The sequence below is a fragment of the Alnus glutinosa genome, chromosome 5 (genome assembly GCF_958979055.1).
Source record: "Alnus glutinosa chromosome 5, dhAlnGlut1.1, whole genome shotgun sequence".
NCBI classification, from domain to species: domain Eukaryota; kingdom Viridiplantae; phylum Streptophyta; class Magnoliopsida; order Fagales; family Betulaceae; genus Alnus; species Alnus glutinosa.
The window spans coordinates 31109153-31131513 of record NC_084890.1 but is presented as its reverse complement, the minus strand read 5'-3'; the positions used below and the strand labels follow the sequence as shown (position 1 = coordinate 31131513).

At 31.0% G+C, this 22361-nt stretch overlaps 1 protein-coding gene across 4 annotated transcripts; it reads left to right on the top strand.

Annotated features, from left to right (window-relative positions):
- The first annotated feature begins 6115 nt into the window (after positions 1–6115).
- LOC133869512 (ankyrin repeat-containing protein NPR4-like) lies at positions 6116–13777 on the top strand. 4 transcript variants are annotated; one of them, XM_062306537.1, is made up of 6 exons: positions 6116–6227; positions 6755–7046; positions 9058–9549; positions 9697–9849; positions 12483–12922; positions 13013–13777. In XM_062306537.1, exons 2-6 carry the CDS (start codon positions 6764–6766, stop codon positions 13625–13627), a joined length of 1983 nt encoding a protein of 660 aa, XP_062162521.1. In that variant the 5' UTR covers positions 6116–6227; positions 6755–6763; the 3' UTR covers positions 13628–13777. The 4 variants fall into 4 exon arrangements, with proteins under 4 accessions (XP_062162521.1, XP_062162522.1, XP_062162523.1 ...); XM_062306538.1 differs by having other exon boundaries at positions 6735–7046; XM_062306539.1 differs by having other exon boundaries at positions 6124–6210.
- Positions 13778–22361: the final 8584 nt, after the last annotated feature.

Genomic DNA, 22361 nt, shown 5'->3' with positions numbered 1-22361 from the left:
AATACAATTGTTTTTTTTTTCTTTTGACAATATGATATTTGTTCTTCGAGAGCCTTCAATTAGGTTTGATGAACCTAATATTGTATTGACACTAGCTTTGTTTAATATTTAATATTGAAAATATTTTTTTATCTTGAATCATTCCATCAGTATGACTCATGCCTCCATATATAAACAAAATATATATATTAAATTTCATTACTAAAAAAGAAAAGAACAAAATACAAATAAAGTTGACAATGTAAACATGATGTGATTAAGACATAATGGAAAAATATTAATTGTTGTAGACATATTAATCACCAATCAAAAGATCAGTTTTTTTTTTTGTTAGAGTCTACAAAGAAATTAGAAACATCAAGATGAGTGATACCCTCTTCATTTAGAATATTAAGAAAAACCAGAAGATCTACAGGATCACTGTGATTAGTAAAATTCATTTCGAATCCCCATTTTTTTTTCTTTTTTGTGGAGGCTTGATATATGTCTACAAAATGTTTAGGCGTACGACAGGTATGTGACCAATATCTTTTCATATTACACCTGTAACATTTATCTTCATAGTTCTTTTTAGGTTTATTCTGTAAACCTTTTTTTTTTTTTTTTTTTTTTTTTTTTTTTCATTTTGTTTCACCTCAGTGTGGTTTCACTTCTGGTGGTATGAAACATTTCTTTTGTAAGAATTATGAGAACGTTCCCATTGACCTCTATAACTTTTTCTACCACGTCCACGGTTTCCTTTATTACCATGAAATGAAGTTTCATTTTGCTTCAGGAAATGGTATATAATCCATTGGACGAGATTGATGATTTTTCATTAAGAACTCGTTGTTTTGGTCAGCTATTAGAAGACAATATATTAATTCAGAATATCTTGTGAAATTACAATCTCGATATTGCTGATGTAGGAGCACATTCGAGGCATTAAATACGGTTTTATATCATTATAAGTGACTTTTTCACCACACAATTTTAATTGTGAGTCGATTTTAAAGAATGCAACATCAAGTGCATCTGACCATAATGAGCTTTTGGAAGGATAGTTGTCTTTTGGTGCTCGTATCTCTCCCTTAAACTATTCCACAAGGTCAATGGATCTTTTACTATAAGGTGCTCATTTTTTTATTTTTTTTTAGAAAAAAAAAAAAAAAATTATCATGCAGATGATGGCGAAAAAAAAATCATTGTTTTAGCGCGATCTTGTTGAGATGCTTGATTTTCTTTCTTAATAATATTTCCAAGATTCATAACATCAATATTCATAGCGTTATAATGATAACATTTTAGTTCATATTAATCTCATATGGATCATAAGATTCTTATGTTATAACATGATTCTTAAAATACTAAAAATTTCTAAGCATATGTTAGAACGTTAATTAACAAAATAGATAATAAGATTACTAAATCTTAAAAAGACTTACAATAAATTGAGAATATCTCACAGATAACTTTTGATAATGAGGATCAAAAGAACACAACAATTGGTTAGAGCTTCATGCTGATAACGTATTATAAAATCAAAGAAAATAACAAGACAAGATAAAAAGATTTCATGCTGATAACGTATTATAAAATCAAAGAAAATAACAAGACAAGATAAAAAGATTGCAATATGTAAAACTAGTTTTTGAGGAATTATGTACGATTTTTCTCTATTATTGTGTGTTCTACATACTACTCAATACTCTCCTTTATAGACATAGAATCATAATGAGAGGTTAAAGAATATAAAATGATAGAACATAAATCAAAATGCTACATCAATGTATTACATGGATGTTATAAGGATTCTAAAAGGTGACATGAATGTGTAGCATTCCAAGAGATGGAACTAATTATGGTCATCCACCAAATGGATGAATGCATTCATAACAAAATGATATTTTTGCATCTTTTATACATCTATTGTATATCTAATTTTTAAATTTAACTTTGAATTTATGGGGCTCACAATAAGCCCATTAAATTGTGAGTCCCACAAATTTAATGGTAAATTTGAAATTGACGTATAAAAAATGTATAGAATATAAAAATAGCTGAGAAGTGCATGGCTTGTGCCAATTAAGTGTACGGGTTCATGAGGTAACTTGTAGTTTTGCAGTTAACAAAACCTTTAGCGTAGTGGAGAACAAAAAATTGATTCCTTGAACAGCTGGCAGAATCTCGATGCGATCAAATGTGCCAAGAGTCTCATTAATTATAATATTGGGCGTGCTACATGATAAGATTCAAAATTGGGTTTGGCAGTGATTCATGCACGAGATAGGTCTAATTAGTCAATAATTGGGACAAGAAAACAATTATTGACACGTACACGAGCTCTGTCATATTTATTTGTATAATCAATCATTTGTCTCATTGATCAACCTCATCCAACTCCTACACTGTAGCTCTGTTTTGTAGATATGTCTTCATGCATCTTTTAAGATTGTTAATTTTTTTTTTTAAAGAATATTCTAATATCATATACAATATTTGATTGTCATAGGTTGCATATGTTGAGCTTTTAACTTATATTCGAGCTTCGTTCAAAAAAAAAAACTTATATTCGCCCGTGGTGCAAATATTAGAGTAATGCTAAGATTTAACTTACGTCCACGCGTGGTGCAAATATTAGAGTAATTAATGCTAAGGGCTTATCACCTCTTTCGTGAATAAAGTACGATTTTCAACAAAAATCTTAAAAAATGACTAGTTTGATATATATATATATATATATTTAAATATTTGCGATTTAAAAATATATAAAATTGCTTTGTCAAATTGCATGTGAGGGGTATTTTTTTTTTCTTTTGAAATTACAGTATTTTAAAGACTAAATTATAATTTTAAATGTTAAATTGTGATTTTGCAAAATGCTTTACCACGTTTTTAAAAATTATTTTTTCAAATCGGACATTTGAAAATCGCTATTTTGAAACTACAAATCCAAACGGATCCTAAAACGAGAAATGAAGAACGAACTCGTCAATAATTCCGCCCCAACTGTGCGGTTGCTTGAAAAGGTTTTCTATGGAAAGACCTTAGTTATCCTTAAATTTTCGGGAGAATATTTGACAACAGGCTTTTTTAAAAGGACCATTAAAAGGCATGTTTTCTTTGGGTCGACTTTTCAAAATTGATATTTTTAAAATTACCATTAGAAGTGTGATAGATCATTATTGAATTTTAATTCAATGACAATTATAAAAATCACTTCAATTTTAAAAAGACTATAAAAATCATGAATCGCTTCTAGAAAGTTTATGAGCTCATTGAGCCTCTCAAAAAACGCATTGAAAAAAAAGGAGACACTATGGCTTATAAAGTGCACAAATGAAGAAAATCTTAGCGATGTGAAACACTTAAACACTGGCTATGATACCATGTGAAAAGTCCAATGGCCCATTGACACTCTCAAAAGACACCTCGAGAAATGAGGGGATACCATGACTTATGAAATGTCAAGGTGAATAAAATCTTAACAATGTAGGACACTTTAATAGATAAGATATATCATTGCGAATTCTTGTGGGGAAAAGAAAAAATTTTGCCTTCCACAATGAAATCTGATAAGAATGATTTAAATTACCGAACTATTTCAAGTTATCTCCTATGTAAAATTTGACAACTATTTTAAAAATAAAAATTCTGGGATGCCAATCTGACTAAAATAAACAAATTAAGAAACACTAATTTTAAACGTTATGAAATTTGCCACCAATTAAATAGAGAAGAAATTCATGGTCACTTTCAGCTCCTACGAAAGCATTACTTGCATGCCTTATTATGGCAAGAAATTTCTTGTAGATTTATTCAATGAGAATAACTTCAATCAAGTTTTAGGCTAAATTCACTTATTTACAGTCTACAATAACAGATTAACACACCACATTGGAATACCAAATATTATAAACACGAAAATACCGAATCTTTTCCCTCAACTAGTACTAGATCCTCTCTTCTCTCAGATTTGTAAGATTTCTGTCTCATTTTGTTTTTTATATGGATATTTTTTTTTGAAAGTATATATATATTGCAAGTGTATGGATATTTGTTTAATTGAGGATAACTCCTATAAAGAAGTAATATAAACAAGTTTTTTGTGCCCTTCAAAATAAAAGATAAACACCTCAGTATAGAATACAAAAAACACTAGATCAATTAGTCTATTGTCTTCATCAAATTACAAGCTATTGACAAAACACCAGCTCCTTCCGATCCTGAGCAGTGCCACTAGGGCCATCAGATCGTCCAACCTTCTGTACGTTTTCGCTTTATGGATTTCCCTTTTCTCTCATCTATCCAGATTCCAGAGCTGCAAGTCTTCCTCCGACGCAGAGTTATGGGTTGGCGTGGACTGAGGAATTTCCACTAGAGGAAGACATAATTTATTTATTTAATTTTCTTTTCAGGCCAAAGATCGAGAGTACTACCTAGTACCTATCCAGAAAAAAGAAGATATTAAGATTCAAGAAACCTTAGGGAATTAAAAACCCTAGACCCAAATAAAAATATTATATTAATATTTAGCTAATTCAGATAATTAAATATGAAACTACTATTTTGTTATATATAACTCAAGCAGCGATGAAAGATTACTGCATAGAACCAGTAGAGGAACACAGCGGAGAAAGATTGAACTAAGCCGGTCATGCGTCTGAGCTAGTGAGGAATTGATCATTAACCAGGAACGTACAGAGGATTCCACTGAGAACAGAAGACACGAATCTCAAACATCATAAATTTAGCATCCAGATTATATTCAAAAAGAAGGGAATAGTGGTTTCTTTGGCAGATCTCAGCAAAACAAAGACCTTTTTGCTGTCAAAATTAATGGGAGATTTCAAGCGATATTTTATGGGTTATTTTGGTGCATGTGTTGAACTCAGTCCTACATAAATTGTCATTTTAAAGCTGTCACTAAACTTGATTGATAAAAAAGAAAAAGGAAATATGTTATTTTTACATAAATTGGGTGTATACCCAATGCATATATTTGACAGGTCTCATGCACGTGATGTGAGTCCTATACTGTCAAATGTATTGAGTGTACATTTGATGCACTCCCACTTGGCGTACAAATAGCATATTTCTTAAAAAGAAAAAAAGAAAAAAGAAAAGGGACGCCATGTAGGATTTGGTGTAGAAGAATTCCATTGGAATAAAAACAAACTTACTCTCCTCGACATCTGTTGTAACATCCTAGGAAAAAATTTTAGCTATATCTTCACTATCACTCAAAAATGACTATTTAATTTTAAATAATTTGGTGTAGAGATATATATAATACGTTTACAACTTCTACATAATTAGAATAATTTTTTAAAATTAACTATTGGATATGTAAAACTCGCATTTAGGAAAACAGATCTAATAGCTAGTTTAAAAAGAAAAAAAATAATAAATTGTTAAAAATGTATAAAAATTATATAAAAGTTGTAAATATACCATTTGTTATCTTGAGAGAATTCAAGAAAGAGATAAGTCTTCCTTTTCAATTATTACTCAATATATAGGAGAGGCTCTCCATCTTATTTAATTATTATAGAAAACGTATGCTTTGAAAAGAAAACGACTTTCATATACGTAGTCTAGCTACGTACTACGTACCGAACAATAGTGTTTTGTCCTATTAAATGATGAATACGAGGGGCTAGATTTGGAATTTTTTGGAGGATTCCAATATATATATACATATAGTCTTTTTATATTTGTACGTGTAAAATAAAAGTAATAAGTAATGTATAAAATCATCTTTATAAATAATTTTCTTTCGAATATAAAAGTGTTCTATTTTGTTATAAACATATAAACAAAAAAAAAAAAAAAAAAAAAAAAACAAAACTTTGTATCTCTTTGTAATTGTACTCAACAACAGTTTTTTCATGAAATAAAATTAATCCATTATTTTTGTAGTGAAATTCTTAAAAAAATTTGTGATATTATAACTAATTAAAAAACTTGTTGTCCCTAAGTCGTAATTTGGATCATCATGTTCTCTTCATTATCGATACGATCAACTACTTCGTTAAAATAAATAAATAAATTTTTTTTTTTTAAAAAAAAAAACCATGCTCTAAAGCTCGCCTTATATATCTTCTTATAAATATACCCGACTTTTTGACCAAAACTCCTCCAAGGTTGAACATCAAAAGAATCCCGGTTTCTTTGGACTACTGAACAGGCGCCTCTGAAGCTCAATCTGTAACGGCTAGAATTGGAGTAGTAAGTAATATCGTCAAGTACGTACCTGTAATAAATCTTAACCTCTTGTTGTTATCCTCATGACTTGAGCATTTTTCTCTTTCTCCTTACCATTTTTCTTTTATTCTTACCTTTGTATCAGCATATTCTTTCATTTTTTAACACTAACCAGGCATCATACCTTTTTGATCAGTTTTTCTTCTTCTTACTTTTGTCATGGTGGTTCTTATGTACTAGCTATTTTATGAAAAACCAGAAGAAAAGGATCAATAAGTTAGTTGTGAGGGATCGCTTAATGCAATTTCAAGTCCTTTTTTTTTTTTTTTTTTTTTTCCAACTTTGTCCTCTTAAAAAAATAAAAAATTTCAAATCAGTCTCGCTGTAGTTATGTCCCAAACTGCAACTAGGTGTCTCTATCTATCAGTTTGGGTCGTGTAAGTACAAGAAAGAAAACTTCAAATGAGCAAGAAAAATGTTCATATGTCAATTTTCTATCTCAATTCATTACTTCTATAAATATTGATCATATGTTAATTCTCTATTAGATTTATTTTTATAAAACCAGTAAAGGAAAATGGAAGAAGGTGCTATCAACACGCCTGATTATGGAAGACAGAAGGCAAAGGTGAGAATTGCGAGTGAAAGGACTTCTTCCATTGATCAACCAAGATTATCTTCTACAACAGAGTGTTCCCCCTACAGCTCCAGTCTTCGTTCAACAACATCGGACGCATTTGCGTCATTAGATGCTGCCACGTCCCAAGCAGAATTCGTGCAGACAAATGCAGGGGAGCCAACCCCAAGTGAGGATTTTGAACCTGAATCTGTGCAGATTTATATAGGGGAGCTAAGCCCAAGTAAGTACCTCTCTCTTTCGAGTAGTGCTACCTACCATTTTATTCATCCAAAAAATATATATATGCTACGTACGTACAATCTTTTTATTTTTTTAACTTTGATTTTGCCTTTTAAAATCATTATTGGATCAAAATTTAATAGTTATTTATTTAAAATTTACTAATGATTTTAAAATGCAACATCAACTTTGAGAAGATAAAATGATAGAATGTATCATTAGTCCTCTCTTTCTCTCATATGCAGTCAATTAAATCGACATGTTTTAAATAGCATATGAAAAGTACATAATTTTTTAATAAAATTTAATCTTTGTCCCTTTTATTAGAAAATATTTGTTTCTCACATGTTCAAAGGATAAATGGTATTTTTGTAGTATTTTTATAGACTGTAAATTGAGTTTAAAGGAAAACTGTCCTTTGTTCCATTTCCATTCCACCAGCTTGCATAAGCTGCATTTTGAAATGAGCCAAAATGCATGTTGTGTTAAGCACCTTCTGTAGGCCAAAACAAGAATAACAAATCATGAAACAAAAGAAAAATTACAAACACGCGTGCTAACACAAGATTTCCCTTGCTCCAGATATGTAAGGTCATGAGATAAATTAGTTCATTCAACATCTTAGCATGTATTGAGACAAGAATTACAAAAACTTAAGAGATAAAAATTACAAGCATTCAAGAGATAAGAGTTACAAACACTCAAGAGACAAGAGTTATAAGATGATAAATTAAATTTATTGTTTTTAATGTAGAAGTAGAAGAGACTTGTAACGTTCATACTCTTTCTCTATTAGTAAAGTCGTGTATACAACCAAATAAATCAATGAAAGATGTAGCCAACAAAAAGGTTTTGACATGTGGATGTAGGCCATAGGCCAAACAATCTAAAATCTATGTTTCCTCTCATTAATTCATTTATCTCTCTTTAAATTATTATGTTTTCTTACATGGTATCAGAGCTTTGTGTTTTTATATGGTATCAGAGCCATATGTTAACGCCCATATTCGATCATGTGCCAATCTTCTTTTTTTTTTTTTTGTTCACTCATCAATCCTTTTGCATCTTCCATCATAACCAAAATCAAAATGCCCACAATTATCTATCGCATGCCAATTTTTTTTCTTGGATTTTCTCATCCTTCTACATTTTCTCATTTTGTGCCCGAGCTATTTCTCTTCTCACACCCATGTCAGTCTCTATTTATGTCAAGATGACATGTCGCACTGCCATTGTTTCCTCTACTAGCAAGTATCACCCACCTAATTCTCTCTTGTTGAAAAAAAAAATGCCCAAAGAGGTTTCATGCTCATAGTCGACCCAATTCTGGCCATAGTAGCCGCTTCCGGCCATAATAGCCGATGTCATCCAAAGTCGCAAATGTCCAAGTCCCTGGAATAGTAGTCGATGTCGGCCAGAGTCACCGAAGTCCAAGTTTCGGTCATAAAAACTGATGTTCCAATTCAGGCAATAATAGCAATATTTTTTTTTTCAACCCTTTGATGTTCAAGATCAAATCTTAACATACGTGATCTATCATTAGGTTTACGGGGACGTATTGAGACAATAGTTACAAGAACTCAAGAGACAAGAGTTACAAACATTCAAGAGAGAAGAGTTACAAGCACTCAAGAGATAGACAAGAGTTATGAGAATTCTAGAGACAAGAGTCATAAGATGATAAATTAGATTTATTATTTTTAGTGTAGAAGTAGAAGAGATTTGTAACGTTCAGATTCTTTCTCTATAAATAGAATCTTGTATACAATCAAATAAATCAATAAAAGATGTAGCTAAGAAAAGGCTTTGACGTGTGTACTTAGGCCATAAACCAAACCACCTTAATTCTATGTGTCTCTTTTTTCTTATTCTCATCTCTTTGCTAGATTATGCATTCTTACATATATCAGAGCTTTGTGTTCTTCCTGTATGCATCCAAGTGGCATGATTTTTCACCACAAGTTGTAATTAATACGTTTGTTCTTTTTTGAAAAATAAAAAAAAAATTCCAGTGAAAAGGACATTAGATGAATGTCGTGGCCCGTGTCGTCCACTCCTTCAAGCTGCCATAAAAGGTGATTGGTCGGCTGCTGAGGCTTTTCTTAAGGAAAACCGAGACTATGTTCGAGCTCCCATAACGAAAGAGAAAGCGACAACACTTCACATTGCGGCGGCTGCACAACACACCGCTTTTATAACAGAAATGTTGAAATTGATCGTGAGTACTCCGAAGGACTTGGAATTAATGAAAACAACATCTGGATTTACGGCCCTTCACTCTGCTGCTCAATCAGGAAACGTCAGAATTGCTGAGCAGCTGGTGGAAATGAACAATAAACTGCTATCGATCAAGGATGTCAATGAAGACACACCACTCATTGTTGCAGCTTATCTAGGACATACGAACATGGTCTCGTATCTATTCGCTCTGACTGGTCTTGAACATTTGACTGATGGAAAACGCACTGAGCTCCTTGAGTATACTATTTACAATGATATGTTTGGTAAGCCCTTACATATTCTGACTATAATTAACTTTTGTTAGATGAAGTTACCACTTTTAATTATTGCAATATTAGCGATCATATTATAAGCATTTCTTAACCAACCTTTTGACAATCATCAAATTAATGTACCGTTTTTATGAACAGATGTAGCATTGAAAATTTTGCATATGGATCCAAACATAGCAAGTGCCAGCACTGAATGCTGGTTGGGAGCGTTGAAAATGTTGGCCCGAAAACCTTTAGCAATTGGCAGCGAAAGTCAGCTATCATCTTGGAAAAGTCTCTTAAAGTATTCATGTTAGTTTGCCTCCAACTCAAACTTCTTTAATGGAAAAGATATATACTACATTTCCAAAGTAGTTCTTTTATTACATTAATCACAACTTGACAATTTTACTCAAATTACCTAAGAACATCGATCTCCAGCAATACTAGCTATTTTAACTAATCAAAATACATTTTTTTTTTTTTTTTTATTATTTTAGCTACTACATTTTCAATACAAACTCGATCTAACATATTTTCTATTCATTTCTTTACTTTCTTTAAATATTATTCTTCAATGTTTTGAGAACCATATATATATAAGCCGATCGAGTTCCAACTTAGAATTGACATAGAATTATAACACGTGGCGTGAACCCATAATTTTTAAACACTGAACCGATCATTTAAGTATAAAACTGGTCATTTATGTAAAATAGAGCCGGTGAATTTTTAAGGTTGAACCGGTTTTATCATTATTTTAATAAATTTATCATGTTTTACTGAAAAGATCATGGGTGTGAATCTTCATATGAGACCAAAATAAATTTTTTTTCGTATTATAACATTAAGTGTCATTATAGCATTAAGTGGTGAGAATTTCTTTTAAAAAATCTAAAATTAAAAATTTTTCCTTATCATATATATATATATATATATATATATATATATATATATATATATATAAAAAGCCGAATTCCAACTTTGAGTTGGCCTAGAATTGTGACACATGGTGTAAATCCATCATTTTTAAACACTGAACTGATCTTTTAAGTAAAAAACCGGTGAATTTATATAAAAGCCGAGTTCCAACTTATAATTAACATAGAATTATGACATGTGGCGTGAACCGATAATTTTAAAACACTGAACCGGTCTTTTAAGTAGAAAACCGGTCATTTATGAAAAATTGAACAGGTGAATTTTAAAGGTTGAACCGGTTTTGTCATTATTTTAATAAATTTATTGTGTTTTAATGAAAAGATCATAGGTGTGAATCTTCATATGAGACCAAAATAAAGATTTTTTTTTTGCATTATAACACTAAGTGTCATTATAGCATTAAGTGGTGAGAATTTTTTAAAAAAATCTAAAATTAAAAACTTTTTCTTATCATATTATATATATATAAAGCTGAGTTCCAACTTTGAGTTGGCCTAGAATCGTGACACGTGGCGTGAATCCATCATTTTTAAACACTGAACTGGTCTTTTAAGTAAAAAACCGATGAATTTTAAAGGTTGAACCGGTTTTGTCATGATTTTAATAAATTTACTGTACTTTAATGAAAAGATCATGGGTTTGAATCTTTATGAGACCAAAATAAAGATTTTTTCTCATTATAGCATTAAGTATCATTATAGTATATATTAAGTAGTGAGAATTTTTTTAAAAAATCTAAAATTAAAAACTTTTCATTATCATATATCATATATTTATATAAAAGGCGAGTTATAACTTATAGTTGGCCTAGAATTGTGACACGTGGCGTGAACCCCTCATTTTTATTTTTATTTTTCGTTCATTTACTTTTTTGAATGTTTGGAACTATATAGGATTGAAATATAATAAGTATCACATCAACAATATGTGAGATGATTTAATTTATTGCATTAAATGTTGAGTGAAAGATTTTGTTTTATTTTGTATTCATTAAAAAAAATATTTATTTTGCTCTTTTTTTTTTTGTTCTTTTTTTTTTTTTACGTTCAAAAATTATATGGATTTTATTTTTATTAAAACATAATAGGTATCACACTAACAATATCAGAGATTCCTACTATTAATCCTACTATTAATGCTTTGATAATCAGAATCCATGTTTTTCTCTCGCTATTCTTTTTTTTCTTTACACTTCTTTCCATTTTAAACTACGCATCTAGGAATATTTTAAATGTTTTAATTTATATGAATTAAAACTAAAATTATAGTTCTTTTAATTGTAAAATTTTATGATATTTATATATTCAAGCAATGTTCTATGTGCAATGAAGATGTTTTTTAAGTTTTAAAATTAAATTATAATTAATAATTTCGCGCATTGAGCAGGTTATGAGCTAGTAAAGACAAAAGTAAAGATACAGAAAGCACAAAACCCGATGATTCTTTCTCCAATAAGAAAAACAATATTTTACTTTTATTGTGTGGTATAGTAAATAGCAAAAAATTAATGTATTCTACTTATATGAGGGGTTTACATAATTTGTTGGAGATGCTCTAAATTGATTTTATCAAATCTTTAGATGATATCTACTTCTAAACTATGAAAAATTCTATGAAATAAGTTTTTTGCTACTCTATATGTCTCAATCTACTGTAATAGTTGTAACCATTTCTTTTATACACACACACACAAGAACATGACCATCGGGAGTAATATTTTTCTATATTGGCAAAAGGTAGCATTTCTGTTTACTTAAATTCAAAAGATAGAAGAGATTTAAAGTGTCTAGTTATGCAAAGACAAAACTTATCTTAAGAAGTCAAAATATAATTAGGACGCAAGTACCCGCATCTAATGCTTTAGTTATCTTTGCATTTTTATTTTATAAAGATTTCAGTATAGTTTCTTATTATGGATATTGATAAAATAAGTATATAAATTTAATATTTCTTTATTACCAAACCATCTCTGAGTTCTGAATAGATTCTTTTCTCAACCATAGGGTTCAAAGGGATCTATAACAAAGCTTTGATGAAGACATTAGCCCATCAATTAGTTGAAGAACTTTGGGAGAAGGTTGGAATTCCAGACAAACAGTTCTCATCAAACTTGGTTAACAATAATATGGCTTTAATTTTTGAAGCTGCAAAAGTTGGAAATGTTGAATTTCTAATTATACTTGCACGCTCTTATCCCGACCTTATATGGCAACAAGACAAAAATAAAATGAGTATATTTCACATTGCTATTTTATATCGACACGAGAGTGTGTTCAATCTAATATTTGAGATAGGTGCTGACAAGGATAGTCTTGCATCCTATGCTGCTTTAAAAACCAAAGAGAACATGTTGCATTTAGCTGGAAAATTGGCTCCTTCAGATCGACTAAATATCGTATCAGGAGCGGCCCTTCAAATGCAACGAGAGTTGTTGTGGTTTAAGGTGAGTAATAATATATATATTTTTTTCTCTTTTGGTTGCATATATAATGGTTCAACTGTAACCTGCCAATTTATACTTGGTCAACTGTAGGAGATAGAAAAAATTGTGCCGCGGTCATACGTGAACAGGAAGAATTCAAAAGGCCAAACACCTAAGGAGATCTTTATAAAGGCACATAAAAATTTGCAGAAAGATGGTGAAAAGTGGATGAAGGACACATCAAAGTATTGCATGCTCGTGGCATCATTGATTGCTATTGTGATTTTTGTTGCAACCTTCACTGTAGCAGGTGTCAGCAAACAAGAAACAGGGACTCCTATTTTTGTGAAAAGTAACTGGTTTATGGTATTCTTCATTTCAGATGCAATAACACTGTGTTCCTCTTCAACTTCAATAGTAATATTCTTGTCAATTCTCATGTCACGTTACACAGAAGATGATTTCTTAAAGTCATTACCTTCAAAGTTGATGATTGGACTTGCTACACTCTTCATCTCCATGGCGGGCATGATGGTAGCCTTCAGCGCAACTTTCTTTTTGGTGTATACAAGCGCAAGGGCATGGGCTCCGGTTGTTGTCATCACTTCAGCTATTATCCCGATTATTTCATTTGTTCTACTACATGGTCAACTTTGGATTGATACATTCCTCTCAACATACAAGTCTAAATTTATTTTTCGGCCATATAAAAATAGGCTTTTCTAGCGGAAGATGCCGATTGGGAAATTGATCAACTGAAAATACGAAATGAAAGGCAAACGAATACTGGAAGTTGAGATTGGAAGAGATGACACTCCTATTTGGAAGTCCTCTACTGGGAATTATTCTTGTTCTCAAACTTGGGAGCAGATTAGACCCAGATCTGAGGAGGTAGTATGGCATAAGGTTGTTTGGTATGCACTGGCTATCCCTAAACATGCTTTCATTTTGTGGTTGGTGTTTAGGGATGCCCTCATTACCAAGGAGAAAATGTGCACTTGGGGTTCACGGGTTCCACTTTGTGCCTTTCTTGGTTTGCTTGTCAAGAGAGTCGTGATTATCTTTTCTTCAGTTGTAGTTTTAGCTGTCGAGTTTGGAAGAGTATTATGGCTAATTGTTTAGTGTATGATCCTCTTGTGGACTGGGACTCTGTGGGCAGTTGGTGTGCAGCTCGTTTGAAGGGTAAAAGCTTACATGCTACTATCTGTAGGCTCTATTTTGGCACCACCGTTTATCACCTTTGGAGGCATTGAAATGACTTATTACATGGCAATTTCCCTCATACTGAGGAGGCATTGATTAAGCAAGTGAAATGGGAGATCCGGTCGAGGTTACTTACTAGGTGCTCGGCCAAGAAGATAGTGAATAGTTTTCTTCTGGTTCAGAAATGGAGTTTACAACCCTTGCTTTGTGTTTAGTTGGTTCAGGGGATACAGATTGTATGCGATGGTTTTGTTGTTGAAGCTTTGATGTATTTTTCTGTTTCTATTGCTTAGTGGGGTATATCAGCTTGTTCAGCATGTTGCTGGCTTTACTGTTGTTTGTAGCTACTGTGAGTATCTCTGTTTTTCCAATTTTTTTGCTAGGAAGTGTATGTTGACTCATTGTTTGGTTATAAGAGATTTGATTCATCCAAAAAAAAAAAAAAGGCAAACGAATAGGAAGTTGTTGGAGATTCACAAGAGATTGAACAAGGAAGGCCAAGGAAGAATTTATGGAAACTAAAGACTTTATGTTGATGTTTGGCTAAACTATTCCATCAAGACTTGTTGTGGTTTATACATACTAGACCATAACCCGAACAATTTAAACACATTTATTGTACTTTTCATTGTAAGTTTAAAAATGCAATTCCATCTTTAATTTAATGCAATCAAATAAATCCTCTTGCCTAAAGTTTAATGTTTAATTATCTATTTGGTGTTTTGAAGGCGTTCATGTTCCTTTTCTACATAGCAATCAAAGAAGTTTTTCACCTTCTTTTGCTTTTAAAAGTAGAAAAAGTGAATGCAGAAAATGCCAGAAAATCTATGTAAAAAATCACACACACAAAAAAAAAATCTCATAAAACATTAAAATGAATTAAAAAGTAAGAACATTAATTTTAGTTTAATTCATATAAATTAAAACATGTAATACCTATTATATTTTAATATAAATATTGTTGATGTCGTACCTATTATATGTTAATATAAAGCAAAATAAACAAAATCTTTTTTATGAATACAAAGTAATACAAAATCTTTCGCTCAACATTTAAAACAATCAAATAAATCATCTCACATTAGGTTCAATGCTTAATTATCTATTTAGTGTTGCAAAAGAGTTTCTATTTCTTTTTTGCACAACAATCATCTCACTGAATTCTGTTTATCAAAGCATCAATAGAAAATTAGTAGGAATCTTTGATATTGTTGGTGTGATGCTTATTATATTTCAATACAAGTAAAACCCATGCATATGATTATGAGCATTGCAAAAAAAGAAATAATGATTGTTGTACAACTCTTGACACAATTCTAACAATTTTTTTTTTTCAAATTAACCATTGGATATATTTTTGAATTTTTCTACATATGGGTCCTACACATCCAATGGTTAATTTAAAAAAAATAAAAAATGTTTGAATTGTACATAAGCTGTACGAAAATTGTAAACGTATCATATCTCTTGAAAAAAAATATAGAGCAAAACAAACAATTTTTTTATAAATACAAAATAAAACAAAATCTTTCATTCAATATTTAATGCAATCAAATAAATCATCTTCATATCAGGTTCATTGCTTAATTATATCTTTACTGTTTCAGAAAAAATTTCTCTTCCTTTTCTGCACAACAAGAAAATAAGTTTTTGCCTTATTTTCTTTTTTTTTCAAAACTAGAAAAAAACACTTCTAAATGAAGAACAGTTCAACCAAAAATTTCACAACAAAACAGAAACAGATTCATATCTCATTCAAAAACTAGATTCAGATCAGTGTTTGGTACAAAGAAACTTTCTCAACAAACAAACATAAAAATAATCAATTTACAACCATGGAAATTTTATACATAAAAACATAAAGAAACATCCAGGTCAATGAAATGCAAACTCTCGTCTGAAGACAAACGCAACAGTGGATCATACTATATATATATCTCATATGGCAAGTCCTGATTGGAGATTCTGTCAAGGTCAATTAGGATGCAGTTGTGGATAGGCATACATGGAAGATGAGTGTCATAGTCATCATCCGGGATTGCAAGGGCGAAGTTTTAGCTACCTGGTCTGCTCCATAGGGTCATATCATCAATCCTTGTATTGCAGAAGCTATAGAAGCATTGAGAGCGGCTAATTTTTGTAGAGAGTTGGGCTACCAACGGATGGGGCCGGAAGGCAACACTCTTCAGGTGGTGCAGGCTTTGTGGAATTAATGTAAGTAAATAACTCATCTCATATCAAGTTCAATGCTTAATTATTTCTTCGATGTTTTGAAAGTGTTTCTATTCATTTTTTGCACAATAGTCGAATAAATTTTTGCCTACTTTTATAATTCTAAACATTCAAAAAAAAAAAAAAATACAGAACAAAATTAAACAAATTTTTTTTTTTTTTTTTATGAATACAAAATAAAACAAAATATTTCACTCAACCTTTAATTCAATCAAATAAATCCCACATCAGGTTCAATGATTAATTAATTTTTCAGTGTTTTAAAAGCATTTCTATTCATTTTCTGCACAACAATCAAATAAATTTTCCCTTCTTTTGCTTTTCAAAGATAAAAAATCACTTTAAAAAATGGCTAAAAATCTTGGTAAATCACACAAACGAAAAAAAAAAAAAAGAAAAAAAAAAGAAAAAAGAAAAAGAAAAAGAATGTATAACATAAGATCCTTAATTTGAATTTAATCCCTATAAATTGAAACATGCTAAAATATTGTTCCCATAGGGAGAGTTTAAAATGAAAAATATAAAGAATAATAATAAATAAATAAATAAAGCACAATACGAAAACTTGGATTTTGATTATAAAAGCATTGATAGAAAATTAGCAAGAATCTCTGATGCAATCAAATAAATCATCTCACATCAGGTTTAATGCTTAATTACCTCTTTGGTGTTTTAGATGTGTTTATTTTTTGTTCCTGCTCAACAATCAACTAAATTTTTGTCTTATTTTGCTTTCAAAAGTAGAGAAAGCACTTCCAAAAAATGGAGAAAAATATAAAAAAGCCCTTGAACTAACAGATTTAGAATATTCACCTGAATTTTCAAGTGCACCAATGTGACCCATCTAACTATCAAAATGTGCCAAAAAGACCACTTTTATCGAAATATTCCTATAATAATCTTATTCTCTTCAAAACTAAAATAAAAAATATTTTTTTAAAAAATAAATAAATATTTTAAAAAACTATTAATATAAAACTAAAAAGTTAAAGAAATCTAGAACTTAATTTTTTAATTAAAAAAAAAAGGAAAAAAAAAAAAGAAGAAGAAAAGGGGTGTCTAGCAGCCACCTCAATTAATAAATTTTAATTTTTTAATTTTTTAATCTTTTAGCTTTATATATTTTATATATATATTTATTAGGAAAAAAGTACAATTTAGTCCCCAAAACTACCACACTTTATCTGGATGACCCTCCAAATTACCAAAGCTTTTGAAAAAGGCCCATTTTGGCTAAATATCCTCATGTGCTCCTGTCACGTGTCATTTTTCAATTAAAATTTAAAAAAAAAAATTCAAAAAAATTCAAAAACAAATTAAAAAAATAAATAAACAAAAACTTATTTCTTATTTTTATTTCTTATTATTTTTATTTTTTATTTTTAAAAAAAATGATGGGTGTTTGGGGTGGCGTTATTTCCCAACCATTACCCGATCTTCCCGACATCCCTCCAGTTACCGTCCGTTGGCAACGCCGTGATGACCAATTTTATAGCTATGCTCGGTGTGTTTCGATTCGCAATCAACATCTCACTGATCTTGACCGAACTCAAGCTCGCCCCGCTCTGAAAAATATCCTCCACCTAAAAGAAAAGCCTTGTGATCCTTGACCCTCAAGTAGCTATTGTCCAACATTTTGAATGCCAAACAATCACAGAGAGAAAAATGGATATGAACATCAACGAACAAGCTCATGGCCGTTGATTTCTCCGTAAAAAATCAATCGAGATCTTCCAGAACGATGATAGACTTGCTCGTCGTTTGTAATAAACCAAAATTCAAATTAGAATAATTCATAACCTTCGAAAGATTAATATCATAGACATCAAATGATAGAAAATTAGCCATGTCTGCGTTCGAAGAGGCGAGGATGAGTTTGCCGAGTTGCAGGCGTGCATTGTGCCCAACGACGATGCTGGAAAGAAGTAGTACATCCTCCGGTCGATCGCAATATTTTTTTAAAAAAATAAAATAAAATTTTAGTTTTTTTGGTTTTTATAAAATTTTTTTTAAAAATTTTTTTTTTAATTGAAAAATGATATGTGACAGTGGTATTTTGGGAATATTTTGTCAAAATGGGTCTTTTTCAAAGGTTTTGGTAGTTTGGGGAGCCATCCGAAGAAAGGATGGTAGTTTATGGGCTAAATTGTATTTTTTTCCTATTTATTAACAGTAACATGTGTCGTCATTTTATTGATGTTAATGTGGCACAATAACCCAATCTGTCAAGAGTTTTGACAGAATTTGACTGCAATGAGTGATTTAGTTATATAAATATATACTTTTAATATATTAATATTTGAAAAAAAAAAAAAATAACAATTTAGCCCCCAAATTACTATCCTTTCTTTGGATGGCCCCCAAACTACCAAAGCCTTTGAAAGATGCCTATTTTGGCGAAATATCCCCATAATACCCATGCCACATGTCATTTTTTAATTTTAAAAGAAAATCACAAAATTCAAAAAATTAAAAAATTAAAAAAACTTAGAAAAAAAATTAAACAAATTGAAAAAAAAAGTTAAAAACTAAAAAAAAAATATTACAATTGACCAAAGGACGTACTGCTTCTTTCCAGCATCGTCGTTGGGCACGATGCAAGCGTGTAGCTCGGCAAACTCGTTCCCGCCTTTCTGAACACGAACATGGCTAATTTCCTATTATTTGATGTCTATGATATTAATCTTTCGAAGGTTATGAATGATTTCAATCTAAATTTTATTTTTTTACAAACGACGAGTAAGTCTATCATCATTGTGGAAGACCTCGATTGGTTTCTTACGGAAAAATCAACGATCGTGAGCTTGTTCGTTGATGTTCATATCCATTTTCCTCTCTTTATTTTTTGGCATTCAAAACGTTGACCAATAGCTACCTGGGGATCAAGGATCACAAGCTTTTCTCTCAGATGGAGGATATTTTCTAGAGCGAGGCGAGGTTGAGCTCGGCCGAGATCAGTGAGTTGATGATTGTGAATCGGAACTTGCTGAGTCGGGCTATAAAATCGACCATCACGGCGTTACAAATGAACGGTAACCGGAGGGATGTCGGGAAGATCGGGTCGCGGTTTGGAATAAATGCCACCCCAAACACCCATCTTTTTAAAAAAATAAAAATAAGAAAGAAATTTTTGTTTTTTTATTTTTTTTTTATTTTTTTAATTGAGAAATGACATGTGGTAGGGGTGTTATGAGGACATTTCCCCAAAAGGGGCATTTTTTAAAAGTTTTGGTAGTTTGGGGGTTAGAGTGCAAGCCTTGGTAGTACTACCAAATTAGTTTGAGGTACCATCCGGAGAAAGTGTGGTAGTTTGGGGGGGGCAAAATTATATTTTACCCTTAATATTTTTTTAGAAAGAGTGATACATATCATCATTTTTTTGGTGTTGACGTAGATACTAACAGAATCCGTCAAGTATTTTGACGGAATTTGACTACAATGACTAAATTATTATTTTTTGCCTACCTTGAAGACCTTTGAATTATTTTTTATCCCGTAGTGAGAGAATTGTAATTTAAGCCAACCACATGGATTAATTTGCATTTATCTTTTTTTTTCTTCTTCTTTTTTTAAATAAAAAATAAAAAAATAGTTTAGTTTAGTTTAGTTTTCTTTTTTTTTTTTAGTTGGAAATTGGGGTATTATCGGAATATTTCGACAAAAGTGGCATTTTTGGCACATTTTAGTTGTTTGATGGGTCAGTAGACTCTCGGAGATCAAAATAGGTGATTGTGATAAGCTTGTTTGGTAGGCCTTTAGGAAAGACTATTATGCCAGTTATGATACTTGGGATGCTCTAAGAGGAAGGAAAATGTAGGTGGATTGGTGATAGCTTGTCTGGTTTCCATATGTTATTCCCAAGCAAGCTTTTGTCTGTTGGTTGGCTATAAGGAATATCCTTTCCACGTGTGATCGTATAAGTGTGATGTTTTATGCCTATTTTGCACAAGTGGTATTGAAAGTTGAGATCATAGTTTTTTCAAGTGTGGTTTCTCTTCCCGTATTTGGAAGGCAAGAATGCTTCGTTACATTATGTCTTCCCCTCCTTCCTCTTGGCAGGATGTGATTGGTGTGGGGTGTAGGAAGTCGAAGTTGAAGTCCATGGCTGATGTCTATAACCTTTGGCGTGCTATAAATGAGATTAAGCATAGTGGCCAACCAAAACCAGATGAACATATTTTAAAGATGATCGATTTTTGGGGAAGTCTGTTCCAGAATTTTAGGAAAAGGAAGATTCAAGAAGTCTAGGAAAAATTTCAGCTTCTGTCAAAACTGGAATCTCAATGTTAATGTTCTGATATGAAGTTAATTAGTTTTCTCTCTCTCTCTCTCTCTCTCTCTCTCTCTCTCTCTCTCTCTCTCTCTCTCTCTCTCTCTCTCTTTTTCTGGTTTATGGGGTTAAAATTTCTGAAACAAGATGTAGGTCTTTGTTTTGTGCCCAATTTATCTAGGTTTATTTGTTTGAGTTGTAAGTTTGGTTTAGTTGTTGAATGAAATCAATCTACTAATTCATAAAAAAAAAATAAACAAAACAAAAAAAGAATTGTATAGAATATGGTTTATGGTGTGTGTAATTAGATTATCACACAAGATCTTAAACCATAAACCTTACAAGTTCACAATCTATTGTTTGTGGTTTATGGTATAAGTAATTAGATTATCACACAAGATCTTAAACCATAAAGGCATAAACCTTACAAGTTCATAATTTATTGATTCCATTCGATGGAACTGAGCATTCCATTTGTTATGACTATAATACATATACCTTGATGATTTATTTTCATTGAGGGAAGTAGAGACTTTGGGTTAAAGTGTTGGTTCATAAGCATAGGGATGCAATGCATTGAATGAAACATGAGAGTTTTCATCCCTTATGAACTCTGTAAAAAATGAATGATTGAACTCCCTGATCACTTCTTATGATATATATTGATTCTAAATCCTTAGAGGATTGTAAACTCATATATCAAATCGATGCCACTTTTATGCATTTAGGAGTAATACCTTTATTGTGGTCAAAATTCTTAGTGCATTTAGTGATCACATGTAGCATTGTGATAACAAATTTCTTAAAAAGAAATCCAAGTCCTAAATTTAAATGATAAGAAATTTTCGCTCGAGATAGATTTAATAGAGTAATTATTCTCAGTCTCTAGCTAGAGTATTTTGGTAAAGTGTTATAAATATTTATACATAGTGAAAAGAATTTCACATGTTCGGGAATAATTATGTGACTAAATTGGATACTCAAAGATAAATAGGTAGAGAATTAATATGACATAATTATTGACTTAATTCTCTACGGAAAAAATTCATGAAAGAATCAAAAATCAATATTAAGAATTGTCTAAGGGATTAATTGTATTAATAAAAAATATAAACTAGAGTTCAATTACATTTTTCTAGCAGAATCAATTGTGATTAAATTAGTAACATTGTGACAGTCTTGAGATGACAATGTCACATGCCTATTTAAGCTAATTTTTATTTTTCCCTTTAGGTCCCTCACTGAGCTAATGTAAATTAACAAAGTTCATACTTCTATTTAGTTTAAAGTTTTTAAAACATAGGCTAAAGTGAAATAATACGTAGAGATGCATGAAGAGGAGACTGGGCTTGGGATAAAACCTAAGCCCAACTGCACTAGAAGAGGCGCCTGGGCTAGGAGTAAAATCCCAACCCTGGCTGTGTTTCTTGTTGCAAATCAGCATTTATCCTAAAAGTTTAAGCATAGAAATAAGTAAATTTAATCATTTAATCAATACTTGAAGACTACTCTCCTTCATGTGTGGGTTTAAATTCACTTTTAATAGGTAGAGTCTAACATGTGAAATATTTAATTGAAATCGGAGTTGAATGGTTGAAACAGGGTTCAAACTCAAAACCATATTTTTATATATATATATACCATTAAAGATAATATAATTCAATCGACAAATAAATATAAAGCGGAATAAATAAAGACACAAAGAATTATGTGGTTCGGTCTATGACCTACATCCACAGGATAAAGCCTAAAGGG